Below are 15,675 nucleotides of genomic sequence, written 5' to 3' on the forward strand. Positions count from 1 at the left end.
TGAAGACAAGGCACAGTGGTCATAGTCTTCTAGGCAGCAGTGACCCTTGCCTTCCTACATGGTTCTGATACCAGAACTATCTACAGCAGGCACATGCATCCTCTCTGCAGATTCTCCAAATTCATCATCTGGACAACATATAAACATCAATGTTTTGTTTCAGGCCAACATGTCCAAAACTGAAGTCATAATTATACTCAGCTAGGGCATATAATTTACATGCCTCAAAATAGATCTGACAACCAGAGAAAGCCCCCATTAATTAGGATTCATCCCCATCACTGAGCTCCCCTAGAATAAACTCCGTCCACTGAGGGCAATTCCAAAGCCCTCAATCATGGTCCCAAATAAGAATGCTAATTCAACAAACATACACATCTTAATCCAAACTCAGAAAATAGCTTCTGTTTTAAAAGTAGCATCTCCATTACATTCCTATTTTCTTTAAAAAATAACACCTAATAGCAGCCATTCCATTAAATGGCTAATAGTACTTTAAATTTTGGAATGGTCAACTTGTTAAAACGATAGTATAAAACCATTTACACTAATGAATCTAACCTTGGCATATATTTACTAGTCTTCCGCCATGAAAATCCTGTTACTGCACGAGGATGTGCCAGATATACAAAGGAAAAGTCCATAGCTGTAGAAGCACTTTTCCCCCCAAGAATTTCTCCGCCTAGAAATGCAGATTTCCAGCCATGGGTCAGATACCATATTTTGAGAAGGGAGTCATCCTGCATGGAAAAATAAGATGTATTCATACATGTTATAAAAATTGCAAAAACAAAAACATTCCTTCCACAAAGTAGAGCTTACTTTTGGCGTTTAATTAATTTTGCTTCAGTATTTATGTACTAGAACACAAAACCAACGGGAATTAACAGGTAAACAAGTGTAAAACTTTACCTTTCCTGCTGTTGCAAAGTATTCTCCATCAGGCGACCACTTCATCAGATATATTGGAATAGCAGTCCTAGGTAGCAGAGTAAATACTTTAATTTTGGGCTTTCAAACAGATAGCCAGTTTAATTGACTTCAGCATTTTAAAAAATATAGTTTGCTATTTTATGCCTGGCCCAACAGTCAGCAATCCTTCAAGAGGGCCACGACCTTGTCGCAGTTTGGAGGTTTGTGCGCCTCAATGATTTGGACAGCTTCTTTAGCTGGAGTCAGGGCTTTATGTTTTGGCTTTGGTAGGGTCACCCATGCCAAACAGGTCAAAGGGTAGAGGTCAGACCAAGAGTGGTCCACCAATCCTCCATGTTGGTGGGGTGGGGGGAAGAGGAGGGGTCAGCTCAGGACGAGCAACCTTCAATGTAAAAGTCTGAAAAATAGCAGTTGATTGTGGTAATCTTGCCAACTGAAAGTACTTACTAATTATTTCAAAATTCTTTATTTGATTAGCATAAACTAAACTACAACTATTGTGTATCCTTTTAATTGAGTTCAAATTATTGATGACAAGAAGGTGGAGTGGAGTACAAAAGATCACATGATATTATTTTGAAAACCTCAATTGTTAACCCAGTGCCTTACCCAATATTTACCAGTAGAAAAAAAAACGAACACACAGCTAAAGCAGATGATTAATAATCACGTCGTGACTTATGGGTCCTTACCATGTCCAAATTTCCTATTACAGTTTCTACATTACCGAAGCGATTACATTTCAAAAGCATTTTATTGACTATAAAACTTCAAGAATTCTAGAGATTCTGAAAAGGTATTATATAAAACCCTGTATCCTTTAAGGAAATACTGGGGTGGGAAAAAAATACCAAGTAACATGTTGAATACAATAATCTGACAACATTTTATTCTAGATAAATATATACCATTCTATTCCATGATATTTTTTTAGAACCATCTAAAGCCATGAAAGTAGTTATTTTTTGAGAACCATACATTCTATCCACCCACAGGGCTAGTTAGTTTAAAAAGTATATTTTTTTTAAACTGTAGATGTTAATAGTTCTGAAGTGTCTTCGACCAGGCATATTAACATTAGGTGCTGCTAGACCAGCTGAATGTTTGCAGCATTTAGACTCAAGTCTATCCTGATGAAGGGGCTTGCTTGAAATGTCAACTGTATATTTTCCTTCATAGATACTGCCTGAATTGATATGTTCCTCCAGCATTACATGTGTTTTCCCAACATTTTCTGTTTTAGTTTCACTTTCATGGTTTCTTTCACTTCCCTTTAAGCCACTACCAAGACTGACCTCTTCAAAATGGACACAAAGCTTGTGAAAGCAGACTGTTAACACAACAAAAACCAGGATTCAATTTCCAGTTTCCACTCTTTTTTATTTACATTGCATACAAAAGCCTCAATTAAAGGAGTGCCAAAATTCTGGATGGCAACAGCGACTGGTTTTTGAAACTAGTAATAACCTTGACCTGGTGATCTCCAAGTTTATAATATAAACTTCATTAAATAGAAATCTTTAGTCAAGCACTGAGAGTCTTCATACCACAATCAAAACATGGAGTTAGACAACTAAAAAGGTGACTGCCAAATTTGGTGCCATTCATAACTGTGCTGGAAGGCAGCAAATGAAGAATCCAACAAAAAAGTTTGCAGGTTAATTCCACACTTACTTGCACTGCCAGTTGCATTTCCAGTCATTTAAATCTGGTTGCAACTTGCATTCCTCAGCAAGACTACTTTCTTCCTCAAGAATGTCATCGGAGGGATGGGTCCATAACTGTAAATGATCTGTAGCTGTCAATAATTGATTACCTACACAAAGGAATAAAATTTACCATTATTTAAAATGATAAATGGATTGGTCACAATATTGTTGAGTAGAAATAAGCAGAATTTATTTTGGAGTTAAAGTTTAGAATGGAGTCTTAGATTCATGACAACCCTGTGGGCAAACTCAATTTGATACCTGGAATACCGCACACCCTGCCTAGTAAAACAAAGCATTTGATTCACCTGGTACCTCAATTCTTTAAACTTGACTTCAAAAGAAAGTAAAAGCATGACAAGAAGATGTTTCTAACTGGAGCTATGACGATAAATTGTCCAGTTAATCTTAAAAAAAATGCAAGCATTCAAGACAAAAGCTATGCCATTTATATACAAGACTTCTGGATGTAGATGTGCACTCTGTTTAGAAAAACAAAGTTTACAGATAGGCAATTCTAAAAACAGCATAATGCCAGTAATCCAGTATCCAACTGTTTTGCAAATTCCAATAGCTCGATATCTGGTTTACTCATTAGTACATAATGTGAGCAAAGATTGATTGCAATTGGGCAGTGCACCTGGAACCACGGTTCCAATGTGTGAAATGGTGGTATGGATGGACCTGGAATTGGGAACGTGGGTAGATTTGCAAGATCCAAAGAACATGTACGCTTTAGCTTGTTTTGACAAGTCAAACAAGTCAAATTTCACCAAGTTCTATTTCTCACTCCCTTTACATTCAACAAGGCTCAGCTTCCCATGCACTTGAAATTCACAGAATTCATTTTAAAAATGATTAACTATTGTACAGTTAAAATGTATTTTGGTATTAAAGAATAGACATCCAATAGTACAGAACATCTATTAGTCGGCAAAGTACTGAGGGATTATTTATCTGAGTTTTACTGTACCTTCAATTTGAGACTAAGATCTACAAACCAAATATACTCTCCATTACAAAAAAAAAACATATTCTGGCTTCATCATGTGTGCAGTTGCATTTGTTTATAATGTACTCTGTTTATTATCACAAAGCAAAAAAAGATCATATTTCTGGTTTTCCATCATTATATGAAAAACAGTTATTTCTAAAACTAAAGGATTGTAAGTCATAACAGTTTAATGGTATTTCAATAAATCATTGAACTCAACTTGAAAATATTTAAGTCTCTGATGGTGGTGTCTGAAAAGAGGATGCTATCCAAGTTGCATGCCATCTTGGACAATGTCTCCCATCTACTCCATAATGTACTGGTTAGGCACAGGAGTACGTTCAGCCAGAGACTCATTCCACCGAGATGTAACACTGAGCGTCATAGGAAGTCATTCCTGCCTGTGGCCATCAAACTTTACAACTCCTCCTTCAGAGTGTCAGACACCCTGAGCCAATAGGCTGGTCCTGGACTTATCTCCACTTGGAATAATTTGCTTATTATTATTTAATTATTTATGGTCTTATATTGCTATATTTCTAGACTATTCTTGGTTGGTGCAACTGTAACGAAACCCAATTTCCCTTGGGATCAATAAAGTATGTCTGTCTGTCTGCCTGCTTAAAAGATTTTCATGTTGAGTTAAAAATAGACAAGTCTGTTTTCAAATCAATAATAAAAATTACAGTACATCATTATGAACATTTATTTACACCATACAGATAACATTACCTTGTGGATCCCAAGCTAAGTTGTATGCCATGGACTGAAGGAAAAACTGCCCCATTTTCTGCCATTGATAGTTTAGGACCTGTAGTGTTGGATAATGTTTTAAAACAGAATAGAATATTTTAGCACATTGAGTGACATTTTATAATATGTGCTTTATTAATACAAACATGGATAAATTACAGGAATAGAATGTTCACAGGCTATGACACAATTAGTGGGGCACTGTCTACGCCCCTCCGAGCTACCTGCCAGCCTAGTCATCACATGGAAGCCCAAGCATGGGAGGATGAACGCTGGGCGCCTTCCCAAGACTACAGTCAACACGCTCCTAGAAGATAGCGACATGGCTAATGTAGATGAACTGAACACACAGATGAGGGAGAGGGAGGAGTGGAGAGTCTGTCATCGTGCCCGACACCAGTCCCCTAGGCCTGAGTTGACATAGTAGTAGTACTAGTGTGAATCTAACATCAGTGGGACTTGATATGGTATCCAGACCATGCATATAATAAATACTGTTACAGTGGGGCGGTAGGCATAAAATATTTGACAAATAACCGATGGTAGCCAGTTAAGTAAGCCAGGACCATGACAATAAAAAATGATTTTTTGGCATGCAGAAATAAAAAAAATTTGATCATTAAACATTCAGAATTTTAAAACACCATCTAGAAATATTAAAAATAGTAAGTTTTAATAAGTCAGAGTCATACAGCACTTAACAGACACCCTGGTCCACCAAGTCTATGTTGAGCATCAAGTATTCATTTACACTCTCACTATCATGACAAACTCTCCCAACTTATACAACTCACCTACACACTAGGCGCAATTTAGTCATCAATTAACCTGTGAAACTGCATGTCTTCAGAACATGCAGAGCAATTAGAACATTCAAAGGAAACCGATGCAGTCATAAGAACAACATGCAAACTCCAGAGATAACACCAGAGGTCAGGATTAAACCTGGATCCCTAGAGCCATGAGATAAAAGACATTCTACTGCTGCCTTACCAAGCAATATAAACTACTTAATACTAACCAATGACCCTCACGACTGTTCTTCTTTTAAATGAATGAATTTCTAGTTCTTAGGGAATTGTGGCAACTTTATTCACTGCTGCTAGATTCCAGGAGTTTATCTATCTTCAGAGTTAAGTCAGGCAAAAGCTATCAAAGAGTGGCAGCAGGTTGGGGATATTTGTATTCACATACAGAATACACATATGGGGTATGTAGGCGCATGGCCAAGTGGTTAAGGCGTTCGTCTAGTTATCTGAAAGTTGCTAGTTCAAGCTCTGTGTGTGTGTGTGTGTGTGTGTGTGTGTGTGTGTGTGTGTGTCCTTGAGCAAGGCACTTAACCACACATTGCTCTGCGATGACACCGGTGCCAAGCTGTATGGGTCCTAATGCCCTTCCCTTGGACAACATCGGTGGCATGGAGAGGGGAGACTTGCAGCTTGGGCAACTGCTGATCTTCCATAAAAAATACCTTGCCCAGGCTTGCACCCTGGAAACTTTCCAAGGTGCAAATCCATGGTCTATCAAGACTAACGGAGGCCTACACTACACACACATATGGGATTCACAAACCCGGTGGCATTTTCCTACATTGCCATCTAGTTTCACAAACCAATTTCAGGCAACTTTAGCAGTAGTAGAGGTTAGCTCAGGTCGACGATTAAAACAACACCCACCCGCAGTCATTGACAACCCAGTTCAACCTGAATACTTTACAAATTTTCCAATGATCGTTAAATAAATCACTGTTAATACAACAATCTAAAACACAGAGTGGTTCAAAAATAAAATGTGAAATATTAATCAAGAACAGAGGACGCAAGTGGTAATGCTATGCAAATCATTCTGATCTGTTTAAAGCATTAAGCTGGGTCAGTGATGCATGGTTCCACATGATCAGAATATGCATCCAACTCTAGCAAACAAAATCAGATCCTACTGGGCTTGCTAGCAGCACCCAAGATACATTGGTTGTTAGCACCAATGACAAAGTTCACTGTATGTTTCAATGTACATGTGATAAATAAATTTGAATCTTGATTTAGCTCTTGGCAGATGTGCCAATACCATTCTAAGGAATTTACACACTACAGTATGAATAAAAAGGTACTAATGGGAGATCAGTAAACAACTTTATAGATCACTTTGCCAAAATCCTACAAAAAGTTGACAAATATTCCAGATGAAAAGCCATAGCTGTTTTTCTCCCCCAAAATTAGATCAATTCTTTCTAAAGTAGTGTAAGCAGTAGAAGCTAATGAAAAATTAACCTGTAGCTGTACCAATTTTGTGATATCTGATATTTATAATTTCTCTTGTTTGCTAGGAATAACTGACTGCTCCAGTACACTATGCTGGATGTCATTTGCTACATTTGAGCCCATTCTGTAATCTTGAAATGGAGGCACTCTATGCCCCAAGCAGGAGATAGGAAACTTTGAGTAACTGAAGCTGACTTTCAAAGGGAAGATTGCTTAAGGGATAATGTAGGTGCCCAGATTCTTGAACATGGCACTAGAGGTGCCGAGGAGAAGGACTTCTCTAGAGAATAATAAACCCTTCAAACACATAATGAAAAGATTGTGTTGATTGGCAGATCTGGGGGGTCACTGACAGCTTAATCCTAATTATCGCAGAGAAGGTGTTTAGGATCAGTGATGTATTTTCCATAATTCTTTTGGAAAAATGGTTTATTATCACAGTTACAGTTAAAAATTTAGTTTTGCATGCCATCAATACATATCATTTCACTGTAATACTGAATTGAGGTAATACAACAGAAAACAGTAACAAAATGTAAAAAAGTGTTACAGTGTAGAACGGGCAGGCAATAAGAGACAAGGACATAACAAGGCAGGTTATGAGATAAGAAGTCCATCATATTGTTCCAGGGAACTGCTCAATAGTCTTGAAACAATGAGACAGAAACTGTTCTTGGCCTTAGTGATACGTGCTTTTAGGCAAATGGGAGGCTGGATAGGTGCAGTCTTTGATTATTAAGAATATTAACTGTACTCTGCATTAAGAAAGCAGAGTATAGTTAAGAGCCCAAAGCTCATTTTCCTGTTGTAGTGGGCTGTGTCCACAGCTCTCTACTTTCTTGCTGTTTTGGTTGAGAGCAACTACCATACCAAGCCATAAATACACCTGGACAGGATGCTTTCTATGCATTGGTAGATTGAAAAAAAAAATTGGTGCAGGTGAAATAACGCGTTCCATTTTCCTTATCTTCCAATGCAATTTCTTGGCTGTGGTACTAATACATTCAGATCAGGCTAGGATAATGGATAGTAGTGGCAGAGTAGGAACACAGTAATGATATACTCTCACTAGAATTCACACTCATAGCCACCAATTCAGATATTGGCGCTGTGCACAATTTAGCAGTTACCACTGTGCCGGGATCTGCTTGCAGCTGCAACCAAGGCATCAGGCAATGATAGTGCAGGTGCCAGTTACTAGACATCGATGTCATGCATAGATTCTACATTAGACTCTGTTTACAATGTGATGTCACATACTTGGGTCAGTTTCAACCATTCACCATACTGGAATTGCACAAACTGCATCTAACCTTTGCTAAGGTAAGCATAGGTATAAGATTTAAACATCTATCTGTAGTATACTCTCCACAGGACAAATCTGGATATATTTTGAAGAGCACAGGTATGGCATGACAAACCAATAACTTGGACATCTTTCTCCACAGGTTTCTACAGTATGAAGTACAGACATATTAGAAGGTGGCAATGGTACAATGTACAGTAAAGCTGTATCACCACCTGGTGGCCATAAACTAAAACTACTATTTTTTTTCTCTGCCATACCTGGAAAGCACACCACACTAAAAATGTCAGATTAGAGAATATTCACTTTCAAAAGGCCTCAGAACACCAAGATACCTGATGGTGCCAATCCTTGGCTGATGAAGGAGAACATCTAGTTCAACAATACATTAAACACCAGATATTAAATTAAATTTTGCACCATCTTCAAGTTGGACAGAGGTATTAAGAAAGTGGTAGGTTAGGATTTTTCAAAACAACATATTAAATTAGTGAGTTTTTGATCAATTCACCCTTTTGGTAAATTAAATGCATGCTGCATTCTAAATGGTTTGGTTTCCTGAAAGTTTAACTCAAGAATGATTTTAGAACATTCCTACAGACTGCACTATAAATATTGACTATAAAATGTTGGTCAGTAAACTGCCAAACCTCTGCTGTAATTCCACACCTGTACTGACATTGACAGTGATATTATTGTACAGGATTATACAGTCCTGGAACGGAGAGTACAACTGTCACATCAAATTATCATGAAGGTTATCTTGTCTTTACTTATGAGAAATTGATAGAAATTCTAAATTGGTAGGATGTGGTGTCAGGCAGAACAACACAGGAAATCTTTTAATAGTTGGAGATCAAAATGGAAAGCTAGTCTCTCAGTGCATTTTGGGAGTTAATTTCTATTAGATTTGCGACAGAGAATGAATTTTCAATATAGGTAACAAAAGTGCTGAACAATGCATTTTAAGTTCAGTCATTATAGGTAGACTAGAAAAAGTATTAAAAAGTTTTCTGTATTCTTTTCTCTAATACTATAACAAACTTGTTAAGAAACAAAACTGAAGCAGGAATTGACCATCTGATCATTGAATAAGATTGCGGCTGATCTGCTACTTTCCTGTACAAACATCCTTTTTCTGGATATCCATAAGATCACTGTTGAATAGAGGTTGCATGCTTTGAAGTAAGGGTGAAGTACAGTTTTCCACTGAGAAATATGTCATCAAACTTATTCAGGCTCATTTACAAAAAAAATAAGGGACCAAAGCAGTAGATTTTAATTCTGAATGAACAAACTTCAGTAGAGCATTCATCAAGGTCCTTTATGGTAGGCTGACCCTGAACATTAAAGCGCATGTGATCCAAGGATTCTTGGGAGATGGAATCAATATTGAAATGTCCGCGAAAGACAGAGGTGCCTTGAGCAGTGGTATCTGCAGGATCAGTGCTGGGATGACAGTTGTTCTTTATGATACATACGATTTGCTTGAAAACATAGTGGGGCTAATTAGCAACCTTGTAGACAACATAAAAATTGGCAGAGTTGTAAATGGTGAGGAAGATATTCAGAAGATACAACAGGATAGAAGATTACAGACAAAACTCAACAAAGTTTGAAGCAAATTTATTATCAAATTATGTACATATCACCATATACTATCCTGAGATTCATTTTCTTGCGGGCATTCAGTAGAATCAAAAGAAACACAACAGAAGCAATGAAAAACTACACACAAAGATGGACAAATAATCAATATGCAGAAGACAAACTATCAATTACAAATCAAAACAAATAATAATAAATAATATTGAGACAAGTGTGAGGTTTTGCACTTTGGAAGGTCAACTTGTAAGAGGAAAACATACAGTAAATGGCAGGACCCTTAGGAACATTGATGCATAGCGGGTTCTTGGCATGCAAGTCCATAGCTCACTGAAAGTGGTAACAAAAGTACATAGGACGGTAAAGGCAGCAGAGGGCATATTTGCATTGGTCAGGCTGTGAAAGTCTGGAAGTTACGTTGTAGCTGTATTAAAACTTTAGTTAGGCTAGATTTGGAGCATTGTGTTCAGTTGTAATTATAGGAAAGGAGGATAGAGAGCAGGGATTCACCAGGACGTTGTCTGCATGAGTGAGTATTAGCAATAAGGAAAGATTGGGCAAACATTGTCATCTCCAGAGTATCAGAGTAAAAGGCAATCTGATAGAAATATTAAAAAGTTATAAGTTGTCTAGATAAGGTAGGTAGACAAAGTTTCTTCCCTACCTTCACCCATCCCCCCCATGAATGTCAAATACTAAGGGCATGGGTTTAAGAGGAGAAAGGAAAAGCTTATGGGAGATTTGAAAGGCTAGATTGTGCTTTTCAAAAGAATAGTAGGTGAGTGGGAATGCATTCCCAGGGAGGTTTGTAAAGTAGATACAAATAACAAACTTTAAGGGGCATTTAGACAAGCACATGGGACAGGGGAAGATAGACTATATACAAGCAGATGGGATTAGTTTAAATTATTAATACAGACATGATGGTCAAAGAGCCTATCCCATTCTGTGCTATACTGTACTGTTTTACGTTATGAATTCAACAAGACATTCCCTATCATTGCCCCCCCCCTCCCCCCCATGTTTCTGGGAAATATCCTCTCTCTTCTGGGAGTTTTGACAAAGAGTTGTAGGACTGGCCTTAACATGTTTCTCATTTATCAAATGATGGAAGTATGGATTTTCCCCCTAGGGGAAAATCTTCTGCTGTGTGGGATCTCTGTTTTCAGCTATATCATTGTATATTGCAGAGGAATCTCAATGGTTGAACTATGCACTGCCTTTAGCTGGCTAATGGTTTCATTTAAATATAATATCAGGCACTCACATTTACAAATTGGGCGACAACCAGTTGTCAGAAACAGAACCCTAATGTAGCGTGGAGAGAAACTGCACGTTTTGAGATGAAAGAAAATCTGACATTACCTCAAAGAAAATTAAAAATTATATTGCATTATTTTCAAAGAATAGGTGAAATGATTGATCATACTCACAAGCTTTCTTTTGTGATGTCGTAATGGTACTGGCTCAAAAATGCAAACAGTGTTCCCATATGAAGCAGCGATCTAGGAACGGCAATTAAAATTATTTACTCAATGTACGGACATTTCTTCACTTGAATAGTTGAGAAACATCACAGAATGTCCTGGAAATATGATTTAATTTCAATACAATGGAGACAAATTTACGTATTAACACTGTAGATTAATTTGCAATATTTAAACATTTATGTTGATTTGAAATTACAGAACTGATTCACTTTACTGGATATAATTAAGATATAAAAAGAATCAAACACAGGATGCTCTCTGCAAATTCCTCTGTCACATTGAAGGCTGTTATATAACTGGTCAGGAGGCACCAGCTGGTGAAAGAATTATCTAAAGAATAAGTATAAAACAGCATGCTCACATCTATGAGGGTTGGATATACAGTAGCTTCACTGGATTTCAATAAGATAATAAGCTTCTATTGAAACCGCTCAGCATGTCCAAGTCTTGGAACCAGCTTTCAATATAATCAATTCCATGCACCAAGCAACAGGAGCATGGCAAGGCATCCAAGATTTATGACAGCTTTTGGTGCTCACCACTTAGCTCCCAAGGAGCAGTTTACAACTGCTGTAAGTTTAAGTGCATACATCAACTCAACAACTAGTAAGTACCCCCAGCAGGCTGGGGGCAGAGATATCTTTCCTCCAAATATTCCATTCCCTCCCATATCCCCAAGACTTGCAACTCGGTTAGTTGGCTGCTGTAAATTATACCTTCATGTAAATTTAATGTAAAAAAAGAATCAAGGGAGAGTTAATAAGCATTGTGGAGAAAAATGCTGCAGAGAGGGAAATGAGATTAATGGGATTCCCCTCCTGGAAATCACCTGTAATATAACATGCCTCTAAGTTAACAGAACTCAGATGGATTCACACTGCTACCACCATGGAGGTATGGGAGCCTGAAGACACACACTCAACATTTCAGGAACAGTTTCTTCCCCCTTGCCATGGGATTTCTGAATAGACTACCTCACTATTTTTGCACTGCTTATTTAATCTCCTTTTTTAAAAAAAATATACTTCTTATAATTTAGAGTTATTATGTATTTGCAATGTACTTCTGCCAATGACATATACCCAGTCCTGATTCTGACCCAAGTAAACCCACCATGGAAGAATTGGTACACAGATATAGAGTTCCCTGAAACTGTGCATCATCAATTAGCGAACTTGGCTGGAATTCTTACAGCCTGGGTAACCCAGAGATTCAAGTCTAATTAGTCAGGTTAGGACTAACTGGTAGACAACCCTTTTTTTCCCCTTTCTTTCTCAATCTTTTTATTATTATTAATAATGTGGACAAAATACAAATGATATATTAATTAAAAAATTACAAACATACAAATTCCATTACAGATGAAAAAAGACAAACAATAGTTACAGTATAAATGGGTTTACCAAGACATAAACCATACAGTATATGTATGAACATGGTAAGTCTAGATATTTCATAATATATGATATAGAAAAACAGAAAAAAGAAAAAAATATATAATGCAAAATTAACTAATCTACTAATCTAATAACTAATAAAGAAGAAAAAAGAAGCAAAAAAAAAAGAAGGAAAAAAAAGAAATGTTGGGAGAAAAAAAAGGGCTGTTTATAATATCTCACAAGAATAAATAATCATCAATGCCGTCACTTCCGGTCCTCTCAACATACATAAGCTAAAAGCTGGAAAGTCAAATGAATTTGGAACGGGGTCATATTACATCATATGAAAATATTGAATAAATGGTCTCCATATCTTTTCAAATTTAATTGAAGTATCAAAAACACCACTTCTAATTTTTTCTAAATTTAAACATAACATAGTTTGAGAGAACCAATTAAATACTGTGGGAGGGTTAATTTCCTTCCAATGCAACAATATAGATCTTCTAGCCATCAGAGTTAGAAATGCAATCATTCGACGGGCGGAAGAAGATAAATGCAGTGAGTCCATCATTGGTAAACCAAAAATTGCGGCAATACGATGAGGTTGTAAATCAATATTCAAAACCGCAGAGATAATATCAAAAATATCTTTCCAATATTTTTTCAAAAGCGGACATGACCAAAACATATGAGTTAAAGACGCAATTTCAGATTGACATCTATCACAAATAGGATTTATATAAGAGTAAAAATGAACTAATTTATCCTTGGACATATGGGCCCTATGTACGACCTTAAATTGTATTAATGAATGTTTGGCACATATTGATGATGTATTAACTAATTGAAGAATTCTATCCCAATTCTCACTAGGAATAATAAGGTTAAGCTCTCTTTCCCAATCCTTTTTGGTCTTATAAAGGGGCTCTGAACGTATCTTCATAATTATATTATAAAGTTTTGAAATAAGCCCTTTTTGAAAAGGGTCTAATTCAAACAAACTCTCCAAAATATCTGAAGGCACAAAATTTGGAAACGTAGGGAGTACAGTACTTAAAGAATGTCTAATCTGTAAATATCTAAAAAAAATGAAATCTAGGCAAGTTATATTTGTTGGATAATTGCTCAAAAGACATAAAACAACTGTCCAAAAAAAATCAGAATATCTTAGCAATCCCTTAGTTTTCCAAGCCGAATAAGCTTGATCTATAATGGAAGGGTGGAAAAAGCAATTAAATACAATAGGACTATTTAAAACGAATTGAGTCAACCCGAAAAATTTCCGAAATTGAAACCATATACGTAAAGTATGTTTAACTATGGGGTTGTCAATTTGTTTCGGCTGATACAGATTTAATCTCTAAACTCACCCAATGAGGGCCAAAAGATCCACCCCAATCTTTCAACTAACATGACAAGTATCTAATATTAACTGCCCAATAATAAAATCTGAAATTAGATCATGCTAACCCGCCTTCCTTCTTTATCTTCTGTAAATATATTTTACCTAACCTGGGATTTTTATTCTGTCATATGTATGAGGAAATTTTTGAATCAACATTAGTAAAAAAAGATTTCGGAATAAAAATTGGTACCGCTTGAAAAATATATAAAAACTTAGGTAAAATAACCATCTTAATAGCATTAATCCTGCCTATTAGAGATAGAGATAATTGTGATCACTTAGTAAACAAGCCTTTAATCTGATCAATTAAGGGTAAAAAATTAAACCTAAATAAATCTTTATGGTTTTTTGTGATTTTGATCCCTAAATAAATAAAAGAGTCATTAACTAATTTAAAAGGTAAATTTCCATATATTGGGACCTGTCTATTCAAAGGAAATAATTCACTCTTATTAAGATTTAACTTATACCCAGAAAACTCACTAAATTGAGCCAACAATGATAAAACTGCTGGAATAGATTTCTCAGGGTTAGAAATGAATAGTAATAAATCATCTGCATGCAAAGATAACTTATGAATGTCTGTCCCACGATTAATACCCAAAATATCCTGTGATTCTCCGATGGCAATTGCCAAAGGTTCTAAGGCAATGTTAAATAGTAATGGACTAAGAGGACATCCTTGTCTAGTGCCCCGAAATAGGCGAAAAAAGGGAGATCTTTGATTATTGGTAAACACTGAGGCTACTGGAGTGTGATAAATCAATTTAATCCAAGAAATGAATGTCGGACTAAAATTAAACTTCTCCAACACATTAAATAAGTAAGGCCATTCAACTCTGTCAAATGCTTTCTCCGCATCTAATGAAATCACGCATTCTGAAGTGTCATGTGAGGGAGTATAAACAATATTCAGTAATCTCCTAACATTGAAAAAATAGCGATTTTTAATAAAACCGGTTTGATCTTCTGAAATAATTTTGGGTAATACCTTCTCCAATCTGGATGCCAGTAACTTGGAAAAAATCTTGGAGTCTACATTCAATAAAGATATTGGTCTACAGGATGCACAGTCAGTAGGGTCTTTATCTTTCTTCAATATTAGAGAAATGGAAGCTCTATAAAACGATTGTGGCAAATTCCCCAGTCTAATTGCTTCCTCAAAAACCTTACATAACCAAGGAGAAAGAGTAGTGGAAAATTTTTTTAAAAATTCTACTGTATACCCATCTGGACCTGGTGCTTTCCCAGAATTCATTGAGGAAATAGCCCCTTTAATTTCTACATCCGTAATAGGAGTATCCAATATTGAAAGATCATCGGATTATAATCTTGGGAAATTTAATTACCCAAGAAAATCACACATGGTATTACGATCCCGAGGGAATTCAGATTGATACAGGGAGGTATAGAAGTCTTGAAATGCCTTATTTATCTCATCATGATTAACTGTCAAATTCCCATTCTGCTGACGAATCTTAGTGATTTGACGTTTAAGCAAAGCATTCTTCAATTGACTAGCTAACAGTTTACCAGATTTATCACTATGTATATAAAAATCAGATCTGGTTTTCATTAATTGATTTTCAATCGGAGATGTAAGTAATAAACTATGTTCCATTTGAAGTTCAACCCTTTGTTTGTAAAGCTCCTTACTAGGAGTGATCGAATATTTCTTATCAATCTCTTTAATTTTATCGACCAATAAAAGAGTTTCCTTCTTAATGCATTTTCTCAAACCAACGGAGTAAGAGATAATCTGTCCACGTATATACGCTTTAAAAGTGTCCCAAAGTGTTCCGCAGGAGATATCATCTGTGGAATTAGTTGAAAAGAA

At 36.3% G+C, this 15,675-nt stretch overlaps 1 protein-coding gene across 3 annotated transcripts in view; it reads right to left on the reverse strand.

The window, feature by feature from the left end:
• dmxl2 (Dmx-like 2) overlaps nt 1-15,675 on the reverse strand; it is a 149,743-nt gene that overhangs the window by 104,022 nt on the left and 30,046 nt on the right. For all 3 annotated transcript variants that reach the window (XM_059952796.1, XM_059952797.1, XM_059952795.1), the window contains exons 3-7: nt 10,995-11,066; nt 4,369-4,447; nt 2,608-2,749; nt 913-979; nt 562-740 (exon numbers count right to left, since the gene is read on the reverse strand). In XM_059952796.1, the coding sequence (XP_059808779.1) occupies nt 562-740; nt 913-979; nt 2,608-2,749; nt 4,369-4,447; nt 10,995-11,066 (539 nt within the window). The remainder of the gene's footprint in view (nt 1-561; nt 741-912; nt 980-2,607; nt 2,750-4,368; nt 4,448-10,994; nt 11,067-15,675) is intronic.

Source organism: Hypanus sabinus, chromosome 28, assembly GCF_030144855.1.
Source record: "Hypanus sabinus isolate sHypSab1 chromosome 28, sHypSab1.hap1, whole genome shotgun sequence".
NCBI lineage: Eukaryota > Metazoa > Chordata > Chondrichthyes > Myliobatiformes > Dasyatidae > Hypanus > Hypanus sabinus.